Here is a 26966-nt window from a genome sequence, read left to right as displayed (position 1 = left end):
TAATAGATATTTTAACACTTCTAAAATGGGTCTAACATTTAAACAGGAAAGCCACGCACAGCTAGAAACCGAAGCGTCGGAGCTGAGCGCGCGGCTGCGGGCCAAGGTCCAGCTGTGGCGGCGGTTCGAGCGGCAGCTGGAGCTGGTGCAGGGCGCCGTGCGCGAGGCCGACTACATGGCCGAGCTGCTCACCGTGCAGGGCCAGGTCGACTACGACCGCCTGCTCAAGGCCACCGAGAAACTCGAGGTGACTATTTGCTTTTTTTTTAGAAAATCACTTCAGCTGACTATTTCTAGCAAGTTAGTCTATATTATCTTCTTGAAACTGGGCTCTATAACACAGCCAAGTATAGATAGGGATATTATGAGTAGGTTTTTGTTGTTGGTTATTTCGACTCGTGGACTACAATCAGACCTCAGATTCATAAAATTTAATTTCCATGCTGTAACTGCGCCATGTTATTCGAAATGGATTAGTATTCGTGAGGATTGTCTCACGGCTTCTTCATTACTAAAGAACTTAGAAATCCCTGTGCTGGTAATCCAAATTTACAATAGTGAAAGGCTGCGTGGCGAACAAACGTAACTAAAATCTCTGTCTTACCTATAAATATGTCAAAGCGGATCGAGTATTATAGAGAGTTACTGTTGAAAATGTGTAATCACAGTGCATATACTGCCATCTCTTGACACAGGCTTAAAACTTTTGAACCTCAGTTTTGACAATGTGGCCCATATTTTTAGCTTGATATGTGTTAAAATGTCAAATATTAGTATTAGCGCCATCTAGCTGAGTGTACCCCAAAGGTGTAATGCCATCTAGGCCACCGTACCTTTCTCTGTATGGTACTGAGGGTTTTATTCTTAAACTTTATGGTATGGAGGAGCCTATACTGAAGAGTCATAGAGTGAAATAAGCCCGAAACGCTATAGAGCGTGATCGATTTGTAACCAAAGATTGTAATAGTGTAAACTTTGTCACCAGACGCTGAGCGAGTCGTTGACCCGTCGATCGGGCGAGCTGGTGGGCGAGCTGCGCGCGTCAGCGGCGCCGCTGGCGGCCAGCACCGAGCCCGCCGTGGCCGCCAAGATGCAGCGCGAGCTCGACGACGCCGCTGCCGCTTACGACCACACCTGCAGGAACCTGACTCAGCTGTGCGACAAGTTAGTACATAAATAGTCGGTTAAATAAAGTCATTACTTTTTTAATGGTTTGTCGATCTAATTTAACATTACACAGTAGTCAACACTTAGGTACTAGGTATCTAAAATATTTTGGAACTTTGAGGGCCGTTTGCATCAAACCATCTGTCATCGTTAAAGCATTCGTTAAATTTTATCGTACGGGAATTTCCATAGTCGTCTGCTGCGTGACGATGATGTGTCTGTCAAATGTGGTTGATGCAACTGGCCCTAAGGCTAAGAATGGGCGTTTGTAAAACTATGAACTTTGCCACAGATACCACAAAGCGGTGGAGTTGTGGAAGCGCTACCGCGACGCCGCCGCCGCCGTGCGCGTCTTCGCTGAACAACAGGAGGGCCGCCTGCACGCGCTGCGGCCCGCAGAAGCACCCACCGTCGCTCAGGTTAGTTTATCTCTAGCGAAGACAATCTTTGCTTTAACATGTTTACTGTCCCACTCTGAAATGTACCTACACCTGACGGCTTTCTAATAAGACTTGCCGTTACCCATATGTGGGGGCACTAGACAAGTAGACAGTGAACGTGTTAAACCTCATACGCCGCGAGAACTCGCATATAATATTAGATACATTGCGGGCTATTGAGGTTACATCCAGTTCAGCTGGCCGATGTCGCATTGCAATGAGTAATAACCATTTAGTACCGTCGAAATGAGCCCTTACACTATACAATTACAAATGTTTGGTTAGCGTGACTGTTTATAAAAGAAAAAAAAAACAATTTGAAAATGTGTGATTTCTGGCTTCCAGTTAGTCAGTTTAAAATCTAGGCCAGCGTTTAAGACTAGGTACCATGTATTTAACTCAAAATCGTTTGTGTGATTTAGATTAGATTTAGATTTAGATTTCTTTATTTCATGATAAAAATTACACTATAAATTTGTTACATGCCAAAGTTATGTTTATCTTCTCATCATGATCGTCGAAAATTACATTATAAATTGAAAATAATAAAATGAATATTTTCTCCCAATAAGGATCGTCATTTACAAATAGAAATACACAAAACACAATAAAATTAAGAAATGAAATAAAATCCGAAGTCAGTGTAATCAAATTCAATTCCATGTACTCATTTACAGAGTACAGAGGGTTATCTAACAAAAGGTTTCTCAATTTGCGCTTAAATGCTTCGTCATATGGCTCATTCCTAAGATCGGCAGGTAAGTGTTCGTAGTAAGTAGGGCCGATGACACGCGGGTTCTTTCTTGAAAGTGCCATGCGACGGGGGACTGTTCTCAGACGGCCTGTAGCTCGAAGCTGTTTGCCCGGACAGGCAACGCGAGCAAATTGAGATATGTTTTGCCTAACAAATAACAGTATATCAAACATATATTGTGCGTAGTGCGTCATTATACGTTGAGAAATAAAGAGCTCTCTGCAAGGGTGCCTGTCTCTTACTCCAGCAAGTATACGTATTGCACGTTTCTGCATTATAAGGACTCTTATTGTATCTGATGAGTTTCCCCAGAGCAGCGATCCGTATGCCATGATAGAGTGGAAATGCGCAAAGTACACCTGCTTTAAGGCTTCTGCGGAGATAAGAGGCTTCAGCTTCCTCAACGCAAACGACGCACCACCCAATCGATCACAAAGATTGTCAACATGGCACTTCCAATTCAGAGTGTTGTCTATCAGGAACCCTAAAAACTTACTCTGTTCGCACACGGGCATCGGAAAATTAGCCATGCATGATGGTGGTTGTACCTTTCGACCGGAAAATAATATTATATTTGATTTAGAAAAATTGAGTAACAGACCATTTGCTGAAAACCATGCCTGCAATTGGTGGCAAGCATCATTAATTTTTAAAGCCAACTGGTCATAAGTATGTAACAGAACAAGCGAATATGACGAGGAAATGGACTCGTTATTACATATAAAACTTACGGCTAATCAACTTTTCCTTGACCAACTTTTTGGTGCATATTTCCTTCGGGATTTCATTGAATATTTTAACAAACAATATCTTTGATGGTTAATCACATGTTTAGTTACGTCATCACTGATAAAATTCACTATTATTAAATGTAAAACAGGTTGGAAAAACGTATTTATCAACAAACTACGTTCACATGGACGAAATACTGACATTGACAGTTGTCAACTGCATAGCGTTCCGATATTATGTCTTGGTTCCAATTACTAGTCAGAGAGGTAATAATGACTAATATTGATTATTATACTTCCTGAATATATCATTCAATGTAACAATTAAGAACAAATGTTATCTTTCATTGCGAAATCACTTACTAAATTGATTTAAACAGTCTTTCACAAAATAATATTTACGTAAAAATATTTACGGAACACTCCACTATTGGACTACATAGGTATCAATACCAATAGCTCTGTCTCTCTCTAAAACAGCTGCAATCTGCACGTGTTAATAAGCAAACATCCGCGTGATGATCGTGAACTTTATTGCGTAGAGCGTATGAGTGTAAACAAAGCACTTATGATCTTTTTCTTATGTGCGCAAGTTAATGGCTTTCTGTCGATGTTGTGTCGATGAAACGTCGATACTGTGTCGATTGTCGATAGTACGTCGATACTGTGTCGATTGTCGATGGTACGTCGATATTGTGTCGATACTGTGTCGATTGTCGATAGTACGTCGATACTGTGTCGATTGTCGATGGTACGTCGATATTGTGTCGATATTGTGTCGATGAAACGTCGATACTGTGTCGATTGTCGATAGTACGTCGATACTGTGTCGATTGTCGATGGTATGTCGATGTTTGAAGTTATAAAAGGGTCGGAACGAGCCGACGCGCGTCATTCTTAAAATATCTACAAGACTAACAGTGTCTCTGGCTTTCGTGTGTTATACTAGTGAGTGAAGTTGTTCTGCTATTGTTTCTCTGTTTATTTTTACTTGGAAACTATTCTAAGTGATTGTAAACTTTGAAATTGTGTCTCTGATTGATTGTGCGGGGACAATATCGTCGTACAGTTGAACTTGGACCTGTGGTGGAATTGCTTTACCGTCAGTTGTGGGGTTATTTTAGTGTTCTATTTATAGTGTAGTGTTACATTTAAATTAAGTGTATAGTGAAGTTTTCTGTGCTTTGTTTCATGAGTGCCGTCAAGCAATACAAAGACTGGGTCGATGTATGGCTGGTGCTTGGAGATAAGTCTGTGTTTGGTTTTGTAGGGAGTAATTCTTGCAAAACTAAGCTTAGATTATAGCACGTAAAGAAAACTTCACTCGTTTGTTTAGTTGGTCAGTAAAATTGAATTTAGTAATTTTCTATGGGGTTATTTTGTGAAAGTTGTAAGCCAGATCATTGTTTGTGACAGACTGTTGTCCGGCTAGCGCTTTATACCTTGCGGCTGTTAAACATAAGGCGTTTAGGGGTCTTTTTGTTCCAAGTGGAGGGCTTGGGCGCTTTTATTTACTTACAAAAGCGTATTTTCTCACCGGTCTCAAAGAGTCCAACTGTTAGATGGAAGTGAGGACTTTCACGATTGACGAAAGACATTAGGAGTAATCCTTGCTCACTGAAGTCGGCAGTATTTGAGGCTGGGGTCCTATATTTATATATATTTATTTACTCGGTGCTCTAGTCCATGCTGGCGTTGGTCGCTGGGGATTTCGGTTGTGATCGATCCACATCTAAGTAAAGTTGATCGCAGCTGGGTCTCTCATGTGGCTGGTACTGGTGTGTCCTGGAATACTGGATATATACACGGATAGGGCGATCTACTCTCTGCTACCCTAGCCCGCGGGCAAGAGCAGAGGGGGGGATCAGAACTCAAGCCTATAGGTTGCCTATCTCAGCTTCGCTGGCTGAACTGTACAGTTCTAGTAGGGATACACTTGTACATATTCTGAACACAAGATCTATGGTAAGTGAGGGTCTGTGTTTCAGATATGTTAGAGTAGGGAAAACGATAGGATTAGGGTAAAGTCACACACTATTTCTATGAAAGTAGAGTTCTTTTATAATTGGTCTTAAAATATAATTGGTCAACGTGTATTGTGGAGAAATAATTTAACTACTACTATTTATATGGTTTTAATGGACTTTAAATGTGGTGTTTACTATCTTAAAATATGTGGTAAAACTGGTAATTTATAAAAACTCTTATTACTTAATTTATTTGAGTGAAATTAATAATTTGTGGTAGCAATTTCTGATTTTTCGGTGTGGCTGCGGGACACTTAGTGTTGCTAACTGGTTTTTCAAGGTAAATTCTATCAAGTTGGTTAGGGAAACAAACTATTCTTTGGAATAAAAAGCATAGGTTTGTTATAGGGCCCAGTGGCATGCGAGCGCCGTCCACTGGTGGAAAGTCAAAAGCTTAGAAAAGTTAGTAGACTTAGTTCTTATAAAAGTTAGCAACTGCTCGGTGTTTCGATAAAACATTAGAAAGATCGAGAAGTTATGGTCTATTAGCAGTATTGGGGAAAAGGGGGGGTTTAGCTAGGGAAAAAGAAACAAACTAAAAAAGGGGGTTAGTTCGTAGATAGATAGCCCTTCAGGCTTACTTGCTTAGGATCCTGATAAAGTGGTTTGATCAGGTCAGGGGTCCTATTCCACATCGCAAGTTCGTACCCAAATCAGGACCACTAATAAGGCGTAGTGGATGATTACCAAAATATTTTTTAATATTTATTTCATGTATGTTTCACTCACTAACTTTTATTTTAAAATTTCTTCATTACGTCATTAATTTTCTCACATATAACTTTCTAGGCCTAAATCTGATAAAATACTCTTCTATAACACTATATTATTATGCTACAATAACCTTTATTCTTCTTTAAAATATAAATAAATAAAATTTTAAATATTAGTCAAAAATACAGCTGATACTCATTAAAGGATCTAGGTTATCGCGGTTCACATCGAAGGGTTCTATTTATTCACGCTAGACGATCACAAGGCCAAATTTACGGGATATATTTAAAGGGGGGTTAGCTATACTGTTGGTTAGTCAAGTAAGTAAGTAAATAAGTAAGGTGAGCGGAGGTTTAGTTACAAGTACTTGCACCAATTGTTCTATAAAATAGGTATATTACTATGAAATATACTGGTCAAACGTTCAGTATGCGAAACAATCATGTAGCATATTATGATGAAATACAGCGACAAAAAGAATATAAGTACATAAAGTCTTTATCGTTTTAAAACTTTTTGAAATTGCTTATTGTTCAATTTATAAACCTAATATAGTTAGGCTCAAGTTGGTTATAGAAGCTCTTTGTATAAGTTTGTCAATAGAGTTGGCCAGCCGTGTAGTAACTGTGTACATACGAGTACCTACACAAGAGAGCAAAGCTTTCAATAAGAAACATTTAGGGTACGATTGAACAAAAGTCTCCTTACAACCTTAGACGCAATATACAACGACTTAAAATAATGTACTTTGTGTTTGAAGCAGTCGGTCAATACGCCACAACATAACAGGTGGCGGAACGCTAAGTAAACGATAACTGCGCACTTCACAAACATTTTGGCAGAGTGCAAAAAACACGGCGATGCGTAAACATTTTCAAAGTTTACTATTTAGAGACGCAAAAAAGAGGATATATTGAATATTATTAATTTTGATGTATAATTTACTGACATCCAGCAATATTTACTTCATGAATGTGTTTGGATTCCTGTTAATTTATTTGTCTTTATGGTGACGACACATTACAAAGTAGATTCTTGCTTGTATTATTCAATCAGGCATCGCGACGGTGCGCTTTGCGTAAATAAAGATTTCAAATAAACATCATATAATCTTAGTATGTCTGACACCTACTCGTTGTACAGAATTGAATATTATGACTTTTTTACCACTGTGCACCACATGTACTAATTTTTTATTTATAGAACCTGACCAGTTGCACCCACCTACTTTGGTTATTGAGTCTATACCTGCTATACAGAGTAGGTATTGAAATTAGCAGAAATGCCATTGTATGCCTTGTTAACCTAACATCAAGTACGCTATATGAGACTATGGTAAACTTACCTAAATTTACAAAATCTAAAGAGGCTATAACAATGAAGACGAGTCTACAAGACAACATTATTAACTACTACTACGTGCCAAAAAATGCAACGAACAGAATTAGTGAACCTACACATCTGTATGATATCTATATGTCACTTGTGAGTGTGCGCACTTTACCGCGCAATCAATTAGCGAATGCATCGCGAAGTGTATTGAAAAGCGTGAGTCATGTCTGGCGCGCCTTACTGGGAGGCGACGGTTTTCGCTTAGCTGTAACCGGCACGTGGGCTGGGTAACTGCCTGGATTAGGTACCGGGTTTCCATATATGTAGACCGGCAGACTTTAAATTTTAAATTGTAGGTATACTGTGTGTCTGTTCGATATAAATGTATGCAACGTTCCGAGTTTTAGCTTAGTTACTTGTAGGAAATAGAAACGTTTGTATGTTGTTCCTAGAACATCAGACAACAATAAGAAACACTAAAATAAATAACCTGCCTGTCTGTACCTTAAATATGTGTATTTAGACCAACAAAAGAAAAATAAAGCTGTACCTACCGAAAACAGGAGTGTTAGGTACTTGCTTATATTCAATTTTAACATTTCCACTTATTCAAATGCTAGACTTTTAGCAAAAAATCTGTACGTACAAGTACAAACTGTTAATTTCAGCGTGCTTAGTCAAGTTATGGTAATAACAACTAACGGCTCAAACAAACGAAGCCGTTGACCTGTTCTCACGGTGTACCTAACGTTCGTTTAATGTTTATATTCCGACATTACGAATTTGTTTGATAAAGAGATAATGTTTACGTAGCATCAGGCTAGCTAAATGTCCGGTTCGAAGGACCATTGCATATTATGTAAAATTTCAGGGAGCTACTAAGGGGGTGACGTAAACAAAGCAATGAAAGCAAAGCACATGTAATGTTTTCATCGTACAATATGTGAAGCCATCAAGAACCACAAATAGGTACAGGTACCTCGCTTTTCGAACAATAGTAAAATTATCTGCATAATAGTACCTATACCTATAGGCAAATGACAAATGCTGATTATGATGTAATATTTCGCGATGGGTTGAGTACCTACTACCTAATTTTATAGTAATGCAAAGGCACATATGGCTGGCTTTAAATTCTAGGCACCCTTCTAAGACAAAGTAGCGGGATTAAAAGCCCGCCCGTTGACCTCATTAAAAAGAAATGATGAGTTAATTTCCACTCTTTCAATGCCACGGAAACCTTCAAGTTCAGCATAAAACGCGATAAAACCCTTAATGAACTAACCACAATGAAATAACCGAATCGCAACTGATAAGGCGATAAGGCGCCAGTCGCCCCGCGAACGTCGGGCCGCGCGAGCGTGCGTGCGCGATGAGCGACCTCGAACTACCTCCCTCGAATAAAACGAACTCTTCAAAACTCCCGCCGAAAACGAAATAATTTAAAAGTAGAACGTTGATTTAACATGTATTGTTACATGGACATAATTTGGATTTTAAAGTTAAATCGAAAATAATGCAAATTTTAATCTAAACGAGGTAACTTTTAATGTTAGTAATTACGTGCATAATTTTCAGAATTAGGAATGTAAACGGCCTATTGTCGCCAAGGTTATCTTTCACGTGTGACTTCAGCGCAGCAAGTTCATGTTGACATCACCGTAGTATGCATAATTCCATAGTTAATTCGATTACGCGATAAAACTAAACTGCATGCTAACCTTGCAGCTTTGCTCCAAATTTGATTTTTATTCCGCAACGTAAACTTCAGTGTTAATGGCCAGTGCACCGTGGGCCGTTGACGTAGATTAACGTGTGGTTATTTTTCGGCAGTTTTTGCATAAAGAAACTTATTTACCATTCAATGGCCGTGATTGTGACAAAAATGATGGATTACTGTTCATTGAACGGACTGATAAGGAAACTGTATCAGGAGAGCACAAAGTGATCGTATCAACATGTCACTTCAGGAGGTGAGACTAAGTTGAAATACCTACATTAATCATTTTTGTGTAGCAATGAGGGTATAGGCCTTGGACTTGGTTACATTATCAGCAGGAAAATGGTGATAACAATTGTTTCAGTTCAAATTGCCTACACTGAAAACAATTCAATGAGTACCTACAGTTTGTAATAACTTAGACGCATGCTGACTACATGAATAAGTTGCAGAAAAAGTACTAATTTATTGAGAGCAAGTTATAACAACACCCAGACATTTCTGTTCATAATATTATAACAAAGTAGTCAGTAGTCAATACGACAACACGTTCTGGACTTTAAACCTAAACTCAATTCTAATTAAGAAAGCAGATAATATTTATAGTCATAAAGTGAAGCAGATAATTCCTTACAAAATACTGTTAATTACCACAAACAAATTAATACCTACATACAAAGATAATGAAGTAGGCCAAAACAACATAATTTCTCTAATATTTACACGAATCGAAAACAAACTAATTACCAACTTACATACTTACTGCCGACACGCAAACCTAGCATTTGTCTTCTTGGCGGTAGAGGCTGTAATCGCAGGGAATAACGCCCGTTTTCTATGCAATTAACAAGTTGCTGAAAATTTTCAAGGGCGCACTTTCTAGTTCTGCTATTGCCGTAGATGCGCGTATTTTGTAGATGCGACAAAAGATTAAGAATAATATTTATTTTTACCCAATATATCGAAATAAAAAAATATCTATTTGACGTAGTAGATGTTAATTATTATAGTCGTTATGTTAATTATAAAATGTAATGTATTAACTAGTTTAATTCATTAGCATTATTTAACTTATGAAGCTGTTATAGTCTTGTTTACCAAAAGTTACTGATTTCTCTGTTATCGATAATTTATGACAATTTAGGTTTGACATGACACAATGTTTGTGTGTGTTTATCGAATCATTTAAATCCGCTTTATGTAAGCCAAAAATCTCTATATGTAGCATATTTTTATTTACTACAACACTTTCAAAATTGTATACCAAAGGAAAACGCGGACGTTACTGCTTGTTAAAAATTGAATTACAGTACATTCATAAGCCATCTCATTTAAAAAAATCATATCGCATCCAACCTTTTATGCATCCATCACAGTTGTAGAAATGTTCTTAATTGCGGGGTAGTCCGCGCCCTTCGACCCGCTAAATACCAACGACCTTCGAACTACCCTAAATCAATCCTAACTACCCACCTCACGTGTGAGGACGAGGCCGTCACTTCTAATTCCCACAATGACTTAAACTACAACCCTGTCTTGCAGGTAATTAACGTATAGGTAAGTATTTATCAATTCACGTAACGAAAAACTTTTGTAAAACTTGAATATTCTATAAGTAGGGGCATTTTCTTGAAAACAGTTTAGATGTCGTAAGTAAAACGTTCTAAGCCCTTTAGTAACATTTCAGATAGTGTTAATGCCTCGTGTCGTTTCGTACACTATAAATATAACCTTATTTCGTAACTAACGTGCACACCGTGCGTAAAATGGTTATGATCTTAGCGAAGTAAACAAATGAAATCTAGGTTACAACACCCGCGAGTGTAACTCTTACAAGATATAAAGCTGATTTTGCTTAAACTTATTAATAGCATTTAATATTACTACTTAAACAACCTGGACAAATGGAGACAACTACATGCTGGCGAAATTATCAAAAATATTCCTAACATCTACTCCAGATGCTGAGAGATGTAGATGTTACATGCATACGACGACGACTTTCTGTAACACGACCTTTCGGGTTTTGTTCTGGTTTTGATAATAATGAGGATACTTGTTTTAACTACGAGTATTTTCTTAAATCTTGTACGTGACAGAGGCAAATATTATATATTTTCCTCTCATTCTACTACTGCTGGTACGTAATCCAAATAATAGCGAGGATAAGCACTAACTAGATGATGTAATCCTTGCTACTAATCAAAAATAGTTTAGTTACAACATCGCTCGATCTGCCCGTCCCATTAAAAGATTATTACAGTAAAATCACGTATCTGACATCCGGGAACGTTCATGGACGTTTTTGTATTAGGAAAACGTGTTTATTATAAACAAACTGTGACACAACACGTATTTTATATGTAGATCATTTTACTTGGTTAAATCATAATGATGAGGTGTGCATACCTATTTGCTCTTGTTAAGTATATTTAATTTCCGAAAGTCGGCGCACCATTTTACAAATAATTTACTTTCATGTTACGTACGTAGGTATTAATATTAGGCACCATTAGTAAAACTGACACGTTCAATATCCAAAATATTAAAGTGAAAGTAAGAAAGTGCTCATGTATCGCACAATGGGACAATCGACCTGTAAATATTGATTGACAGTCGCACTAATCGATACTTTGCACTTGCATAATCTAACTTATTGCACTTGCAAAACTCAGAAAGTTTAAATTATTTGTATGTTGTTGTAGTTTTGCATTATTGAACTATTACTTATGCAATGATACCTAAATAATATTATAATATACCTACATATTGTATTACCCCAGCCAAACTCTCTGTGAACTAAGGTAAGACGCGAAGTTCGCGTCTAAATTGGAACATGACGATCACATGGGGAACGGAACGGTATGCCGTGCTAATATAATTTTAACGGCAACATACAAATTACTAAGCTGTTAAATTTAGCTCAATATCTCGCGACTAAATACCTTTTCTGTGCTTCACATCCGGACCACATCATACTTTGATTTCGCCAGTAGGTAGTAGGTTACAGTTTTAAAATAAAGGAAAAAATGTGTAGACACAGTTTCTTGCACACCTATCTACTACTAAGCAATATTTACTATGTAGGAGGCAACGCGCAGACGTATCAACTAATGGCGAGCAAGTTAATATTAGGGAACCGCGGGTAATATTTAATTTAAACTTAGCATACCTAGTTTCGTAGAAAAACGCACCTTAAATGTATTTTTTATTCATGCCATAGTATTCCCCATATGCATGTAAATTTTGTATCGGACTGGCACTGGCCTGGTTCTACTTTCCATCGTTCGTACCTAGCAGAAACTAGTGTTTTTGCTTTAGCTATCTCTAAAGTATTTACTAAATAAAATGCAGTCTCTACTTAAGTACAAGATTACTTTTTCCGTCAATTCTTAGAATATACTTTCCTGTCTGTTAAGAAAAAACTTGCAGTTCGTCTGTCATCTAGATTAGAAAATGTTTGTACGTACTTAGATAAATATTACTGTTTTTGCTATTAGTTTTAAAGTCAAAGTAGGTATTTTTTTTAACCTTGTCTTGTTTGTCATCAAATTGTTGTTGTTATATATCTTTTTGCTATCATATCAATCAGAAAATAAACTAAACAATAAAATCTAGTTATGTTTGTCAAAGATAAAAAATATCACAGAGACCTTGAGCTCAAAATGAGGATAAAATGAATGATTTGAGCGTTACGTCATATTAGTAATACCTAGTCCAACGTGTTTGTGTATTCTTTAGTAAGTAGTTTAACGGAAATATGTTATAAATACATATAATGTCCTTCAAGAGTCCTGTTTCTCCGTCATAATAAGTTTTAATAATAATAATTAACTGTTCAATACAAAAGTTAACTTTCCCAAATTAGTCCGTATTTAATTAAATGTTAAATATTTACAATATTTGGACTATATTCTAGATAAGGTAATAAAATTTCTGTCATTAGTACCGAATATCCGTGCGTGATTTCGCTGGCAGGTATGCGTAACTGACATCGATGCAGCTACGAGATTTCATTCCATGAAACTAATCGTACGCTCTATTTGACGCGTATTGATACGTGCTTATTAGCGGCTATAATCTGCATCAATTTGTACGATCAATATAATAGCAAATGTTTAATATTGCTTGTATTAAACATCATAATCGTAAGTTCTGATTTTATTAAATTTTTTACATGTAAAAATATTTACATCCAACAAGGTTCTACTTAACTCATTCACCACTTCGATTCCGAATCGATTAGGTATATGTATTGTACGAGTACGTATGTATTAATCTATTTCAATCAAAACTTTATAGACAGCCTGACAGTTCTCCAACTTTTAAAATGTATATCGCGCATTATGGAATCAGGTCACGCGATGAAGAGATCTTAGGTGGGCTGTCCCACTTCAACTTACAAATAGCATTATTAGTATAATGTATGTGCCAGCTTATTGTTGTTCAATGTTCTGTAGTCATAGGTTAAATATAGAAAACTGACTTAACGAAGAGACTAAATGTAAGGTTACCTACTAGTCTGTTCGAGAGGGACATTAAAAGTATAATTTAATAATACGTATTATAATTACAATTAATAAATGAGAAGGTATGGTAACTGTAGATAGAGTAAATAGGTTCGTTGATTGATAAAATATGATCTGTAGGCATAACTACAGTCATGTCAAATAGCATGTTTATGTATTTGAGGCGATAATAAGCTACTGAACGTTTGACCAATTCATGTCAATGACATCGGACATGTGACTTCAATCATCAATTTTATTCACTTGTTATGAGAACACATTGTATCAGTTACTTAAATTCCGAACGTACCTATATTATGTCTAATATCTAATTCTGGTACCTATCTTTAAAACGTTTATTAGGCAATTTAGGTACTTATGTACACGAATGCTGAAACCAGTGGCATAACTGTACCAATTAACAGGGGCCGTGACCCAAATGTGTATGTGCTCCCGTTCTTTCGGTTAAAAACTGGTCATCTAGATACAGGCGCACTTTTCTCTCTTTGCCACTCTGCAATTACACTGGCAGAAAAATTGCCACGCACTAATTTTAGTCGACAGCAAAATGAAACTCACAACGTATTCCAGGCATGCTTGGAGCAAGAATCGCGCGTGGCCGAGCTGCGGTCGCTAGCTGCGCGTGTTGCCACCGAGACGGGCAGCCGCGCGCTGCAGGCCGACGCCGACGCCCTGGCGCGCCGCTTGCAGCTCGTCGCCGGCGCCGTGCAGGCCCTGGCAGACCTCGGCGAGGCCCGCCAGCTGGCTCGGGCCAAGGCGCAGCACGTCACGGAACAGTTCAGTGATATGAGACAGGTGAGGATTATCAGATTATCACGGTTTAAATATCTGAGAAACGGCAATAAACGGTAAACGGTAATAGTATGAACATGCTCTCTCTGGCACCTTTTAAATTGTTTGCCACTGTAAGTCTGAGAAAATATATGAGTAGTACAAACACAGAGTACAAAAATACTCCACAAATTAAGATATCAATCACAAACATTATTAAAATGGCAAATCATAAAAGTACCGAACCTCCATACCGTTCTCTATATAATCATCATACATACATACATATAATCACCCCTGTACCCCATAAAGGAGTAGGCAGAGCACATGAACTACTAAGTTTGAGTGCCACTCTTGGCAAAAAGGGGTATAATCATCAATCACTTGCAATGCATATTTTATCGGTAAATGTGATTCCCATTTGTATATGATTAACGGTTAGCGTTCGCATAGTTCCGACTGACCCCGTTTGTTGTTGCCATATGTGCACAAATGACACAAATACAAACACACAGTACGCTGACTGTTGAACTTTGATGAACAATTGGCCTTAAGAATCATACCACACTAAGTAGCCCACCGATAATACATAAGTATATTACAAGTAGGTAAGTAAATACTTAACGGTAATTATTTATACCTCCCAAGCAGCGAGTAATATCTGTAAACATTGATGAGTAGGCCGTCATTCACGACTAATTAACGTTTCGTGGTTTTGTTCTAGGACTTGATGCCTCTGCACGAAGACGGCGAGATCGTAGAAGACCAACTCATTGCTCTTCGAGAGAACTTGATCACGCTAGGAAAGAGCGAAGCGGACATCGTGCCCGCCAAGGAGCAGCTTCCAGATATCGACAGAGACGTCTCAGAAGAGCACTCCATCGTCAGGATTTTGGAGCTATGGCAGGCCATGTTCAGAGACACCTTCCTACATTACCACAGATTGTCTACAGCTCTGGTGAGATCAGGAGACGCTGCAACCGCTCTGCGGTTATGGCACGAGTACCTGCAGGATTTACAATCATTCCTGTCAGGGTCTGTACCTGCTGATTATGAAAACCTAACTGAACATCGACGGTTATGCAGAGTACATAGAAACCTCCTAGCTTCACAGCGATCTGTGCTAATAAATGAACACAAGGAGACAAAGCACAGGGATCTGGCGGAGAAGTTTGACACGTTGACGAATCTTCACAATGAGACCCTAGCGAGAATAGTGGAACGCCATGACGAGGTATCCACCAGGATCGCGGCTTGGGATGACTACAGGGAGATTTACATCGAAGTGTTGAGATGGCTCAAGGAAATGGAACGTGAAAAAGAAAAGTTGCAACTGAGATATGTCCACATTAAGAGAATTCAGAAAATATTGACTAAAGTTCAAAACTTATCAGACAAGATACCCGAAGGTCGCAAACAAGCAGAAAAATTATCGAGTAATCTCAAGAAAATATTGGAATTCACAGAAGAAACATATGGAGCTTCCGTAAGGATGGAGTACGCGGGCATCGTCAAGCGAGTTGACAACTTGAACGCCAGCTTAGACACGTGGCGAGACTTCCTCACCCGCATACTCGGTCTTGTCAGCGAATACGAAAACCTCACTAATGATCTTCACAAACTATACTCAAAGACTCAGGACGAAATCATATCGTACTCAGACGAAGATAGACTATCGCGACCACAACTGAAAAAGGCAATAGAAAAATATACGGAATTAAGGACGAAGGTTGATAAGACCGAATCTCAAATTGAAGCACTCAGTGTCATTCAAGAACAACTTAAGGAATGCCTGAGTCCTCAAGATATAAGAATCGTCAACCAACGAGTGTGGCAACTGAGGCAGCAACGAGCGGATTTGGAACATCAACTAACGATTATTATACACCGGCTGCAGGAGCGGCTGGAGATCTACACGATATTGAACTCGCGTCTGCTTCGGTTCGCAGAATGGCTTACCACACTCGAGGCGCGTCTCGAAACCTCTAGTCAGAACAGTGATTTGGGAGCCCTCGACCCTCAGGACCTTATTAGAAGAATAACCTCGGATGTCGAAGCGGAAACGTCTATGAAAGAACGCGAATTTGAATGGCTCTCCGAAACCGGCAGTGTTCTCGTCGATCTTTCTAAAAAGGATGAGAAAGCATTCAGTAAAACGACAAACAAACAGCTCAGCGAGATAAACGCTCGTTGGCACAAACTTCAGGATAGCGGCCGAGCGAGGATATCCAAAATCAGCGAGCTACTCGAGACCATCACGCAGTTGGAGGAACGTTTGACCACGATCAGACTAAAGCTGCACACCATCGAAACTAACTTGACCACCACGGTAATCATCCAAGTATTGACAACGAAAACGGTGGACGAAAAATTCCAAGAACGCGACGAGATACACAAAAACATCGAAACCGTCAGCGGTGAAGTCGGAGAAACTCTCAACCTTTGCGAACTGATATTCAATGACCCCGACGTCCTGCGAGGCAACTTCGACCTCCGCAACTTGCGAACCGGCGTCGACATAGTCGAAAAGAAATGGAAGAACATCTGCGACATGTCCGAACGGCGCAAAAACACGCTGAAAGAGATCCGAAAATCGGCCGAACTCGCCAACTCCCTGCTCGCGAAGGTCGAAAAGAAACTGGACTCGGTCGAGAAGAGAGTCGAGAAAATCGAGACCAGGAAGCAGAGGGGAGAAGGGGACGACGAGAGCGTATCGAAGGCGGTGATCAGAGATCTGGAAGCGATGGAGGAGGACGTGAAGAGGCTGGAGGACGCGTACAGTCGGGTGGCGTCGGCGCGGGGGGTGGAGCTGCGGGGAGACGCGGCGGACCTGGCGGCGCGCCTGCGCTCGGCCGTGCGGCGCTGGCAGCAGCTGCGCGGGCGCGTGGACGCGGCCGGCGCCGACGCGCACCGCCAGTTCGTGGCCGCGCACGGCAGCGCCGTCATCGCGCTCGCCGAGGCCGACGTCCGGCTCACCCGGGCGCTGCATCTGGCCCCGACGCCGCTTGACAAGGACGCCACTATGGCGGAACTGATGGTGAGTAACTAACAAATCATAATTGCCTCTAAAGAAAACTTTGATACAAAACTTCAAAACTTATGTTTGCTAATACGTATGTTTACCGTTCCCAGGGTGTCGAGCGAGAACTAGAGGAGTGCGCAGCTTTGGTCCAGACAGCGGACCAGCTCGCCGGGAACGTGTCATCTGTGGCGGGCGTGAGCGACATGGTGGCGGAGTACCACGCGCTCTACAGCGACGTGCGCCAGCGGCTGGCCGCCGCGCGCGCCGACCTGGTCGGTGACGTCGACTCCGCTGTACAGGTATTAGCTTACAAGACAGCTAGAAACATCCATAACGATAGTGAAGTTAACAATCCATTCTAAAATTCGTTTAATTCTTTAGGTGGATACCCTTAAATGGGAGACAGACGCCGCTCTTCAAGTAGACACACTGACATCTAAAGAAACTTACCGCGCTGAGCTGGCGTCAGCAGTGAAAGAGGCCTCGGACTGTCTGGAGGCTCTCAGAACAGCACTACTGCAACAGCCGAAGGAAGACGCTGGAAGCGATGAACTTGCGACCGCGGCGAAAGAAATCGCCAAAGCTGGCGCCAAGCCCAGCCAGATACTGGAGTTGGCCAAACATTTGTCCGAACTACTCTTGACGGAATGCGACGCGACCGAAGATGAAGCTATGCTGAAAGAAGTCGAGTCGCTTTCGTTGAGATATGAGGATCTTCTCGCGCAAGCGAAGAAGAGGGAACTCAAATCAATAACCTGAGGTGAGTCGAGAAGATTTTGTGTTCTTGGTCTGAATTAAAAATTTGTAGCACTAGCACTTTTGCATTTTGGTGTCGGGGCTTTGTAAAAACTGAAAGTCTTCTGATTATGTAATCATTAAATGGTAACTTTCACAAAATTCTTTTTTGTTGTTGTGTGTATGTAAGTGAGCTAAATCTTGTGAAAATTACCAATTTACTTCTAAACGTCATCTGCAGTTACTGAATAATGTGACGTTGATTTAAGTACTTCGAATGTTCTGAACTGTCTTAGCCTGAGATGGCATCTACTACCACAAGCATGTAGATATTTGTGTATAAATTGTCTACTCTTTCAAAAAGTAAACTGGCACGAATCCAGTAAATTGCAACGACCTTATGAATAAGTTTATTTAATACTGTGAAGTGAGGTTCTGTAGTTTCTGTAGGTACTTAAAACAATATAAACTTATTGCGGTATGTATTTCAGAATTCACAAACTGAATTTTAGTTATGTTTTTATGATATTTATAATGATGAATATAGTTACGTACATAAGAAGACAAATAAGGAAATAGCACATATTTTACAAATCTCGTTAAACAACTTACTTGGTTATAGCGATGATATTTATAATACTGTTGACATAAGTTGGCCCTCGTAAAAACACTTCTGATGTGTTCTTCGCCAAGTCCTGAAATCTAATTTCCAGTGACATCTCATAAAACTAGATCGTGATCGCTTAAATAATGGACTACTTTTGTAAATAAACAAACACCTGACCAATATTCAGCGAATTCGCTTAGAGCGCCGCGGCTTGCTATCAGGTTGCGGGGCAAGAGTTGAGAGATTGGGCCTCGCTTCACAGTTCGCTAGCCTCTTCCCACGACACAGCTGTCGCAGGCCGGAGTGCTAACGGCTTCCTAACAGGCATGCTCTAAACACGCTGTTTTCTACTCCTCTAGGTTGCCGCACTCGGCGTCATACGCGCTCACGTGCGAACAGTGAGTATCGCTTTATCTAATTTTATTAATCTTACTTCTAGTTGTTATCTTGCGATGTGTTTTCATTGAGCTATGATGTGTCAGACCCATTCTGATATTGAAAATGAATGCCTAATTAACTAAACATTCGAAAACTTGAAACTCGCAAGATAACTAAGGCATGGAATTAATGTTTTCTGTTGTAGTTAGTAGCACTTATTTATTTTATAATGATATAGTATTTAAAACATACATATTGTAATTAATTATTTATAAGAACCTACATCTTATTTGCACCGCACATTGTATTATTTGACTCACGTGAAACACTTTTTAAAGCTTTATATTATTTTCATTTTGAAAATTTGTAAGTAAACATTAGTCATTACACTTATATTAGCATTATAGCTCTTTCAGTTATTTTAATTAAATGAATTTATTAAGCCTACGTGACGGCTTTTGTGTTATCAATAGACGTACCTGCCTACATTTAGTACAGCTGAAATCAACATCAAAAATCTATTTTGTAGTCTTTAAAAATCAGGCAAGCAAATCGTGATATCTGAAAGTTACTAACCTAAACAAATCCTCCTAATAAGATAAAATAATATCTCAATGAGTATGTCCATAATCTCAATGAGTTGGTTCTTATGTATGTATAAATAAATAAGCTCCTTTCTATTGTCACGATTTCCCAGCCAAAGGGTAGTCACAAAATGGTCTCACCAACTTGTATATTTTAGTGAAACCGGGCGTCTGACGTGTCCCCTCTGCTCGGAGCGAAACTGGAAGCAGCTGGACAACGACCTCTGGCGGCTGGAGCAGTGGCTGCAGTTCGCCGAGGCCACGGAGGAAGGCCGCGGCGACCCGCCCGAGCAGTACGACCAGCTGGAGGACGCTATACAGGTACGGCAGCTCACCTGGACTGTACAGCTGGAAGCAGCTGGACAACGACCTCTGGCGGCTGGAGCAGTGGCCGCAGTTCGCCGAGGCCACAGAGGAGGGCCGCAGCGACCCGCCCGAGCAGTACGACTAGCTGGAGGACGCTATACAGGTACGGCAGCTCACCTGGACTGTACAGCTGGAAGCACCTGGACAACGACCTCTGGCGGCTGGAGCAGTGGCCGCAGTTCGCCGAGCGTAATGATCGACATAGTTTAAAAGCATTCCATTACCTTTTTGACATAGTCGTCATGGTATAGGTACCTAAAGAGTCCTGCACCCTTTATAAAATGAGACCAAATTAAAGATCAGTGGTCCATTTCTTGAAGCTACAAGTTACAATTTACAAGTGGTTGTCAATGTCTAATATGACAAGTTGGAAAGAGACTTCCGCTTGTAACTTGTAACTTTCAATTTTGAGAAATGGGTCCCAATAGGCCTAGCACATGATGGCCGCGGGAGTATGTCGCCGCGAGATAGATGCTTGTAACGTCTTCTTCTAACTGTATTAATGACATAATGGGTCTATCTCGCGGCGACATACTCCCGCGGCCGTCATGTGCTAGGCCTACAGAAGAAGTTTTGGATCCCTCTCATAATGAAATAATTAATACTTTAACTTAAGTATAACAACTCATTTTCATATTTCAGGACCACCGTGAGTTCCTCTTGGACCTGGACTCGCACAAATCCATCGTGGTCTCCCTGAACGTGGTGGGCGCGCACGTGGCGGCGCACGCGTCGGTGGCGGCGGACGCGCAGCGCGTGCGCGCGCGCCTGGCCGCGGCCAACGCGCGCTGGGACCAGACCTGCGCGCGCGCCGGCGTTGGCAGAAGCGGCTGCAGCGCGCGCTCGTGCACAACCAGCAGTTCCACGACATCGGTCAGTGGTCATTTAGATATGTTTAACCAGTTATAACTGGGGCCTATTTCTCAAAGTTGAAAGTTACAAGCGGAAGTCTCTTTCCAACTTGTCATATTAGACATTGACAACCATTTGTAATTTGTAACTTGTGGCTTCGAGAAATGGGCCCCTGGTGAAGTGTTCGAAATAACATATAAGTACACGATCTCTTCTTTCTTTTGCATTCATTTAGACTTTTTCTTGAAAGCAATATTTAGCTTTTTGGTAGTTTAGTGCTTTTTAGGGTTCCGTAGCCAAAATGGCAAAAACGGAACCCTTATAGTTTCGTCATGTCCGTCTGTCCGTCTGTCCGTCTGTCCGTCTGTCCGTCTGTCACAGCCGATTTACTCGGAAACTATAAGTACTACAGTGATGAAATTTGATGGGAATATGTGTTGTATGAACCGCTACAAAATTATGACACTAAATAGTAAAAAAAAAAAGAATTGGGGGTGGGGCCCCCATACATGTAACTGAGGGATGAAAATTTTTTTTTCGATGTACATACCCGTGTGGGGTATCAATGGAAAGGTCTTTTAAAATGATATAAAGTTTTCTAAAAAACATTTTTCTTAAAGTGAACGGTTTTTGAGATATCAGCTCTCAAAGTCGTAAAAAGTATGTCCCCCCCCCTCTATTTTTATAACTACGGGGTATAAAATTCTAAAAAAAATAGAGGTGATGCATGCTAATTAACTCTTTCAACGATTTTTGGTTTGATCAAAGTATCTCTTATAGTTTTTGAGATAGGTTATTATATTTGCTGCTACGGAACCCTTTGTGCGCGAGCCCGACTCGCACTTGGCCGGTTTTTTTTTTTTTTTTTTTTTTATTTATTAAAGAACAAACAGTCATACAATATACATATGTAAACTTAGCTATATTGCCAAAATTTTATTAATTATAGACCTATAGTTCTCCAATTTACAAAAATCGAGTTACAATAAGAGTATTAAAGTATATTTATTACCTACTATATGATAGGCAGTGTAGTTAAATACATTAAAAAGTGTAAGAGAAATTAATTCAAAATGGAAGTACAGTCTGAATACTTATAATATAGGTACTAATTATTTTTATTTTAATAGAGAATATACAGTACTTTTAAAGAGTCCTAGTGAACTGCCAAACAAATCTGCGTCCATACAAGTTTCGTTATACTGCTTACATGCGCGCCCTATATATGAATGCTGTGCATATTTTGTTCTACTGTTAGGAATGCTAAATAATGCCTTACTGCGACAAGTACGTTCATTTCGTCTGGGGACACGAAAACCTATTTTATGTAATAATGCGGGAGCATCTACAACGTTATTTATCAATTTATATAAAAATACCATATCTGTACAAGACCGTCTAAGTGAAAGTGGTTGGATGTTATGATGTTTAACCGAGGAAGAATAATTAACATAGCTACGACCGACTCGAAATTCCAGTGCTTTGATGAACTTTTTCTGCACTCTTTCAATGCGGGTCTTATGCGGGTATTATTAGTGCTTATTTAATCTCTCATGTTGTGTGATATCTAATTACTATAAATCATTTATAGCATCTTTTGGTTGGATATCATTGAAAAACAGACAGATGGACCCTAAAAAAATTGTTGAAAACTTTCTGTTACCTTAAATTTCACAAATCTAACTAGGTGTACGTTTACAAACTTCTAAAAAAATTTACAAGCATTTGTGACCGCTAATTCAACACCTATAAAATTGAGTTGTTACATAGACTATCATATGACGCGAGAACTATAAGAACGTATCTATCAGCAGTATGTTTAACACAAACCTTGCATTGCAGTTGTAGAGCTAGTGGCGCGACTAGCGGCAGCGGAGCGCGGCGTGCGCGCGCGCGAGCCGCTGCGCCTGTCGCGGCCGGCCGCCGAGCTGCAGCGCGACTTCCGCCGCTTCAGCGAGCTGCGCGACGAGCTCAGCCGCGCCGAGCCGCGCGTGCACGCGCTGCACGACGCCGCGCAGCTGCTGCGCAGCGGCGACGCGCCGCCCAACGCGGACGACATCTGCAGAAGGTACGAGTACTTACGGATACTTAGGGCCAGTTGCATCAACCACATTTGACAGACACATCATCGTCACGCAGCGGACGTCTATGGAACTTCCCATACAATAAAATTTAACGAAACGTTTTAACAATGACAGACGGTTTGATGCAACCGGCCCTTAGCTTGTCATCTGGTTTGTTAGTCATAAACGTCTGTCTTTAACAAACCGTTGACTGTTGATACATTTTCGTTGGTAATTTTTTTGATTTCTGTCACAATTCGGAATCATGTGCCTCATACTTAGATATTCAAATAATTTAACTCTATTGACAGCTGTTAAAGTTCAAATTCTATCAAATATGTTTTGAAATGCACTAAAGGGTTAAAAAGTCTAATTCAATTGTATAATATACACTATTATTCAATTGTATAATGTAACCACTCTTCATAGATTCTATCTTGCAGGACTCGGAAGATCTAATTTATAATTGGAACAACCTGCGAAAATCAAAATATTCTATAAAATTGTACTTTCGTGCATATCCGATGTGCATAGTTTACGCTGTTTTTTACTTACGAAAATGGTAACTCAAACTATAATATCAGCAAACAGATTTCAAACGAACCATACCTATATCGTAAATGTTCGTCTGCAGACTGGGCGAGCTGCGGCTGCGGCTGCAGTCGCTGCGCAAACTGTCGGGCGTGTACGCGCTGAAGCTGGGCGCCGCGCTGGCGCGCCAGCCGCGCGGCACCTCCGCGCTCGCCGCCGCCGTCGCCGCCTCGGCGCCTATGGTACGTACACTAACCAAGAGTTCAAAAATCCTCACAGAGTGCCGAAAACTTTCCTTTCACTGGCACGTCTCGCCCCAAACAGTGCTACATCAAACGTTGCGCTCGATGGGTAAAATGGCGCAACTCGTATCAGGATATAAATACTATGAAGGAGTTAGGTACAGTTGACGTCAAAAATATGTATTATGTTCGCCTTATTTTAAACTAAAATCATACCTTAGACGTTGATGGTATCTAAAAACTACATCACCTATCCTAATCCTGCCTAGAATAATAACAAATTGAGGGCTAATATGATAAACATTTTCTTTCACCCTGTTGGCCTGGTAAAAATAATGTCAAAGCCATATTGTAGCGGGGACAGATTAATAAGTATCAAATCCATACAACCCTACATACCTAGTTATACATAATATTTTGATGTATTGATAAACTTCACTCGGCTTCATACGTTTTATGGCAAGAAATTTATTACATTCTTGCAATGTATAAAAATCGAATGAAGTTGATCAAACCTGTAGTTTTCCCTAAGTTGCCCTCACAGCTTACCACAAAGCACAATGAGATCCGAGCACAGAATTGCTTTTTAATTTATTTAGAGAGTAACTAATGAATCTACGTAACGAATTGTTGACGAAACCTAGAACAATTAGATACTAAATACAATTCGAAAATTGAAAGGTCAAAATTATGTTTAGTTTTATTGTTGAGAGTTAAAGATGCAAACATTGTATTATTTTTCTAATTTGAATGCCAAAAACAAACTGAATTGTCGATTTGACATTGTTTTTTTAACCCTGCTCTTGGCAATGTTTCTTCCAAGATAAATACTTTTATGATTTCTTATACATTTTCCCTAAATTGAAGAACACACATTAAAATAGTTAAATCTTCTTGACAAGTCACAAGACCTCAAAATACCCTATAGCTATAAAAATACTTGCGAGAAAAAATAATACAATGCCTGCAACCCCATAACACCACAGTATTTAGCCGCTTCGCACAGTATGTTGACGTATTTTTATCCATAGCTTATGGAGGAGGAGGAGGAACAAATCTCTACGCTGGAGCTCCCGCCCCTGGACGAGAATGAGTGAGTAGTGGCCGTTGTCTTGCGTCGCTGTTTGCATGGACAAGAGTTACCATTATCGACTAACATGGGTCTTTCGTTGGTGAATCGTGTTTGTAATGCATGTCCAAGAGTCTTCAAACTGCTGTTCCTCACGTACGAGCTGTAAAGTTTCTATTTAGCATAACTTCAAACAAATTATAGTTACCAACCTACTGGTCCAGCTATGTATACATTTATAAATTACTAGCGTTTGCCCGAGGCTTCGCTCGTGATAGAAAGAGACAAAAAGTAGCCTATGTCACTTTCCATCCCTTCAAGTGTCTCCACTTAAAATATCACAATTCGTCGCTCCGTTTTGCCGTGAAAGACGGACAAACAAACAGACACATACACTTTCCCATTTATAATATTAGTATGGATATGGTAAATATGGATAAAAAAATTTTTGTAACGAAAAAAACATTTCTAAGCTAAGGCAATGTGCTACGATAAATATGTAATTCTTTCGTTCATCGAAAAAAAAAACATGTCAGAATTTAACTAATTCTTATTTTTCGTCATTTACGAAGTCTAGTTTGGTGACGATAATGATATGTATAATGATTCTAATTGGACCAGTACCAAATGCATGATTAGTATTTTAGCTGTCGATGATGGTGATGTAATTTTCACTATATTCACAATTGATGCTTTCACTGTCGGTACCAAAATTATTTGTTTCATTTACTTAAGAGCCCGTCACGATGGGTAAAAATTCAGTATCTGTCAAATTACCCCATTTACACACACTAACGCACGTCACACTCACCAACATACTTTTCGCACACTACCGCAATTTACTGGAAGAGGTCAGTGACCTAAGTGAGAGGAACTTAAGACAGGTCTATAGTTTCACTGAAGATCAGTTGTAACGTTAAAATCCCATCAAAACCAAAAAAGGGAAATATGAGCCAAGTTCAATATTATATATGCCTTGGTTGTTGGCGTCAACGACAAAAGCAGTGAGATCTAAACGGGTGCCAAGTTCAATGGCAGTCCTCAAAATGTTTTATGACAATTGATGACATAAAATATCATTTCTTATAACTTTTATAATAGAATAGAATATAATTAATTTATTCGTTAACACACACACAAAATAAACGTTACAAATAATAAGACATAAACAAGAAGGAGATCCAACGAAATGGTCTAATCTTCCGATCAGACCATCCGGTGAAACAAACACGACAGGCACATAATATGTATGTCACAAATATCAATATAAGAGCCAAATTTAAGACGTTTATGTGAAATAGTTTTTGTTGTGAGGACGCCCATAGAGGCTCCAAATAGTTCGTGTAATATTACACACGATGTTGTCTGCCAGTTCGGTTACTTGAACTTGGCTTGACACGCTGCCGCGTGTTTAGATTGCGGACAGTGTCAATTTAGTGTTACCATCTCACACGAATTGACTCCGATTATTTTTCAAAATAAATTTGTGCAAACACCATATAAAATCAAAACAACTCTGGTGTAAAAAACAGTGCTTCGTTTATTCTAATTATAAATGGTTAAACCCTTTTCCGAATGAATTAAAATAATTCACTGTTCCTGATCGGTTTAGCCATTATAACATCCGTTATAAATGCACTGAGACAAAGGTTGAGGTTATGTATGAACAGAGGTTGACAGTCAGTTTACATGTAAAATTGTTGCCATATATAGAATTCTTCATTAAAATAATAATTTTCAAAATTTAGTTAAAGTTGTCTGAATCTAAGGTTACGTGCCCCGTGTGCAAACACCATTTAAAAATTATATTGAACGTAAGAAGGTAAGTCATACAGAACAATTTTGTGATAAGATAATATATTATTACAATTAATAATTTCGCCATTTACGTAAATAATCGTTTATAGAATATAATTATAATGATTAGTTCTGTTAGTTTTTTCATACGCCACACTGAATGTCTCTTCGTGAAAGAGAATGTTACACACACTGACACACTAAATAATGTGACCAGTATAATGAAAATAAAGTCCAACGAGTAAAAATTAATTTTAAAACTCTTTCATTTTAATAAAGTTTAGAAGACAAAAAATACCTATATTTCTTATCATTGTATTAAAGTTACATATATTTTTTTATTTCTCAACAATAACAAGTAGTAAACAACACAAAAAAAACGATTTTAAACTGAGCCTCTTTTAGACGTGACGATATTTATTTACCTTATTACTTTTGAATACATTCATAGCACTGGCAATCTTTTTGTATCCGTATATGATTTCCAGTGTCAAAAACAAATGTCATTGGAGCAAATTTGGCGACACGTCTGCTT

The 26966-nt window shown here is 39.3% G+C and overlaps 1 protein-coding gene across 1 annotated transcript in view; it reads left to right on the top strand.

Moving 5' to 3' along the window:
• Nucleotides 1-26966, top strand: part of LOC125225590 (muscle-specific protein 300 kDa-like) — a 201227-nt gene that overhangs the window by 172085 nt on the left and 2176 nt on the right. The window contains 14 exon segments of the mRNA XM_048129400.1: nt 47-247; nt 986-1164; nt 1460-1586; nt 13985-14209; nt 14910-17222; nt 17318-17506; nt 17589-17965; nt 18909-18947; nt 19670-19832; nt 20520-20688; nt 20691-20750; nt 22572-22797; nt 23427-23565; nt 24597-24658. Of these exon segments, the coding sequence (XP_047985357.1) occupies nt 47-247; nt 986-1164; nt 1460-1586; nt 13985-14209; nt 14910-17222; nt 17318-17506; nt 17589-17965; nt 18909-18947; nt 19670-19832; nt 20520-20688; nt 20691-20750; nt 22572-22797; nt 23427-23565; nt 24597-24658 (4469 nt within the window).

This window comes from Leguminivora glycinivorella, chromosome 1 (genome assembly GCF_023078275.1).
Source record: "Leguminivora glycinivorella isolate SPB_JAAS2020 chromosome 1, LegGlyc_1.1, whole genome shotgun sequence".
In the NCBI taxonomy this organism is placed as follows: Eukaryota; Metazoa; Arthropoda; class Insecta; order Lepidoptera; family Tortricidae; genus Leguminivora; species Leguminivora glycinivorella.
This window is presented reverse-complemented; position numbering and strand designations above follow the sequence as displayed.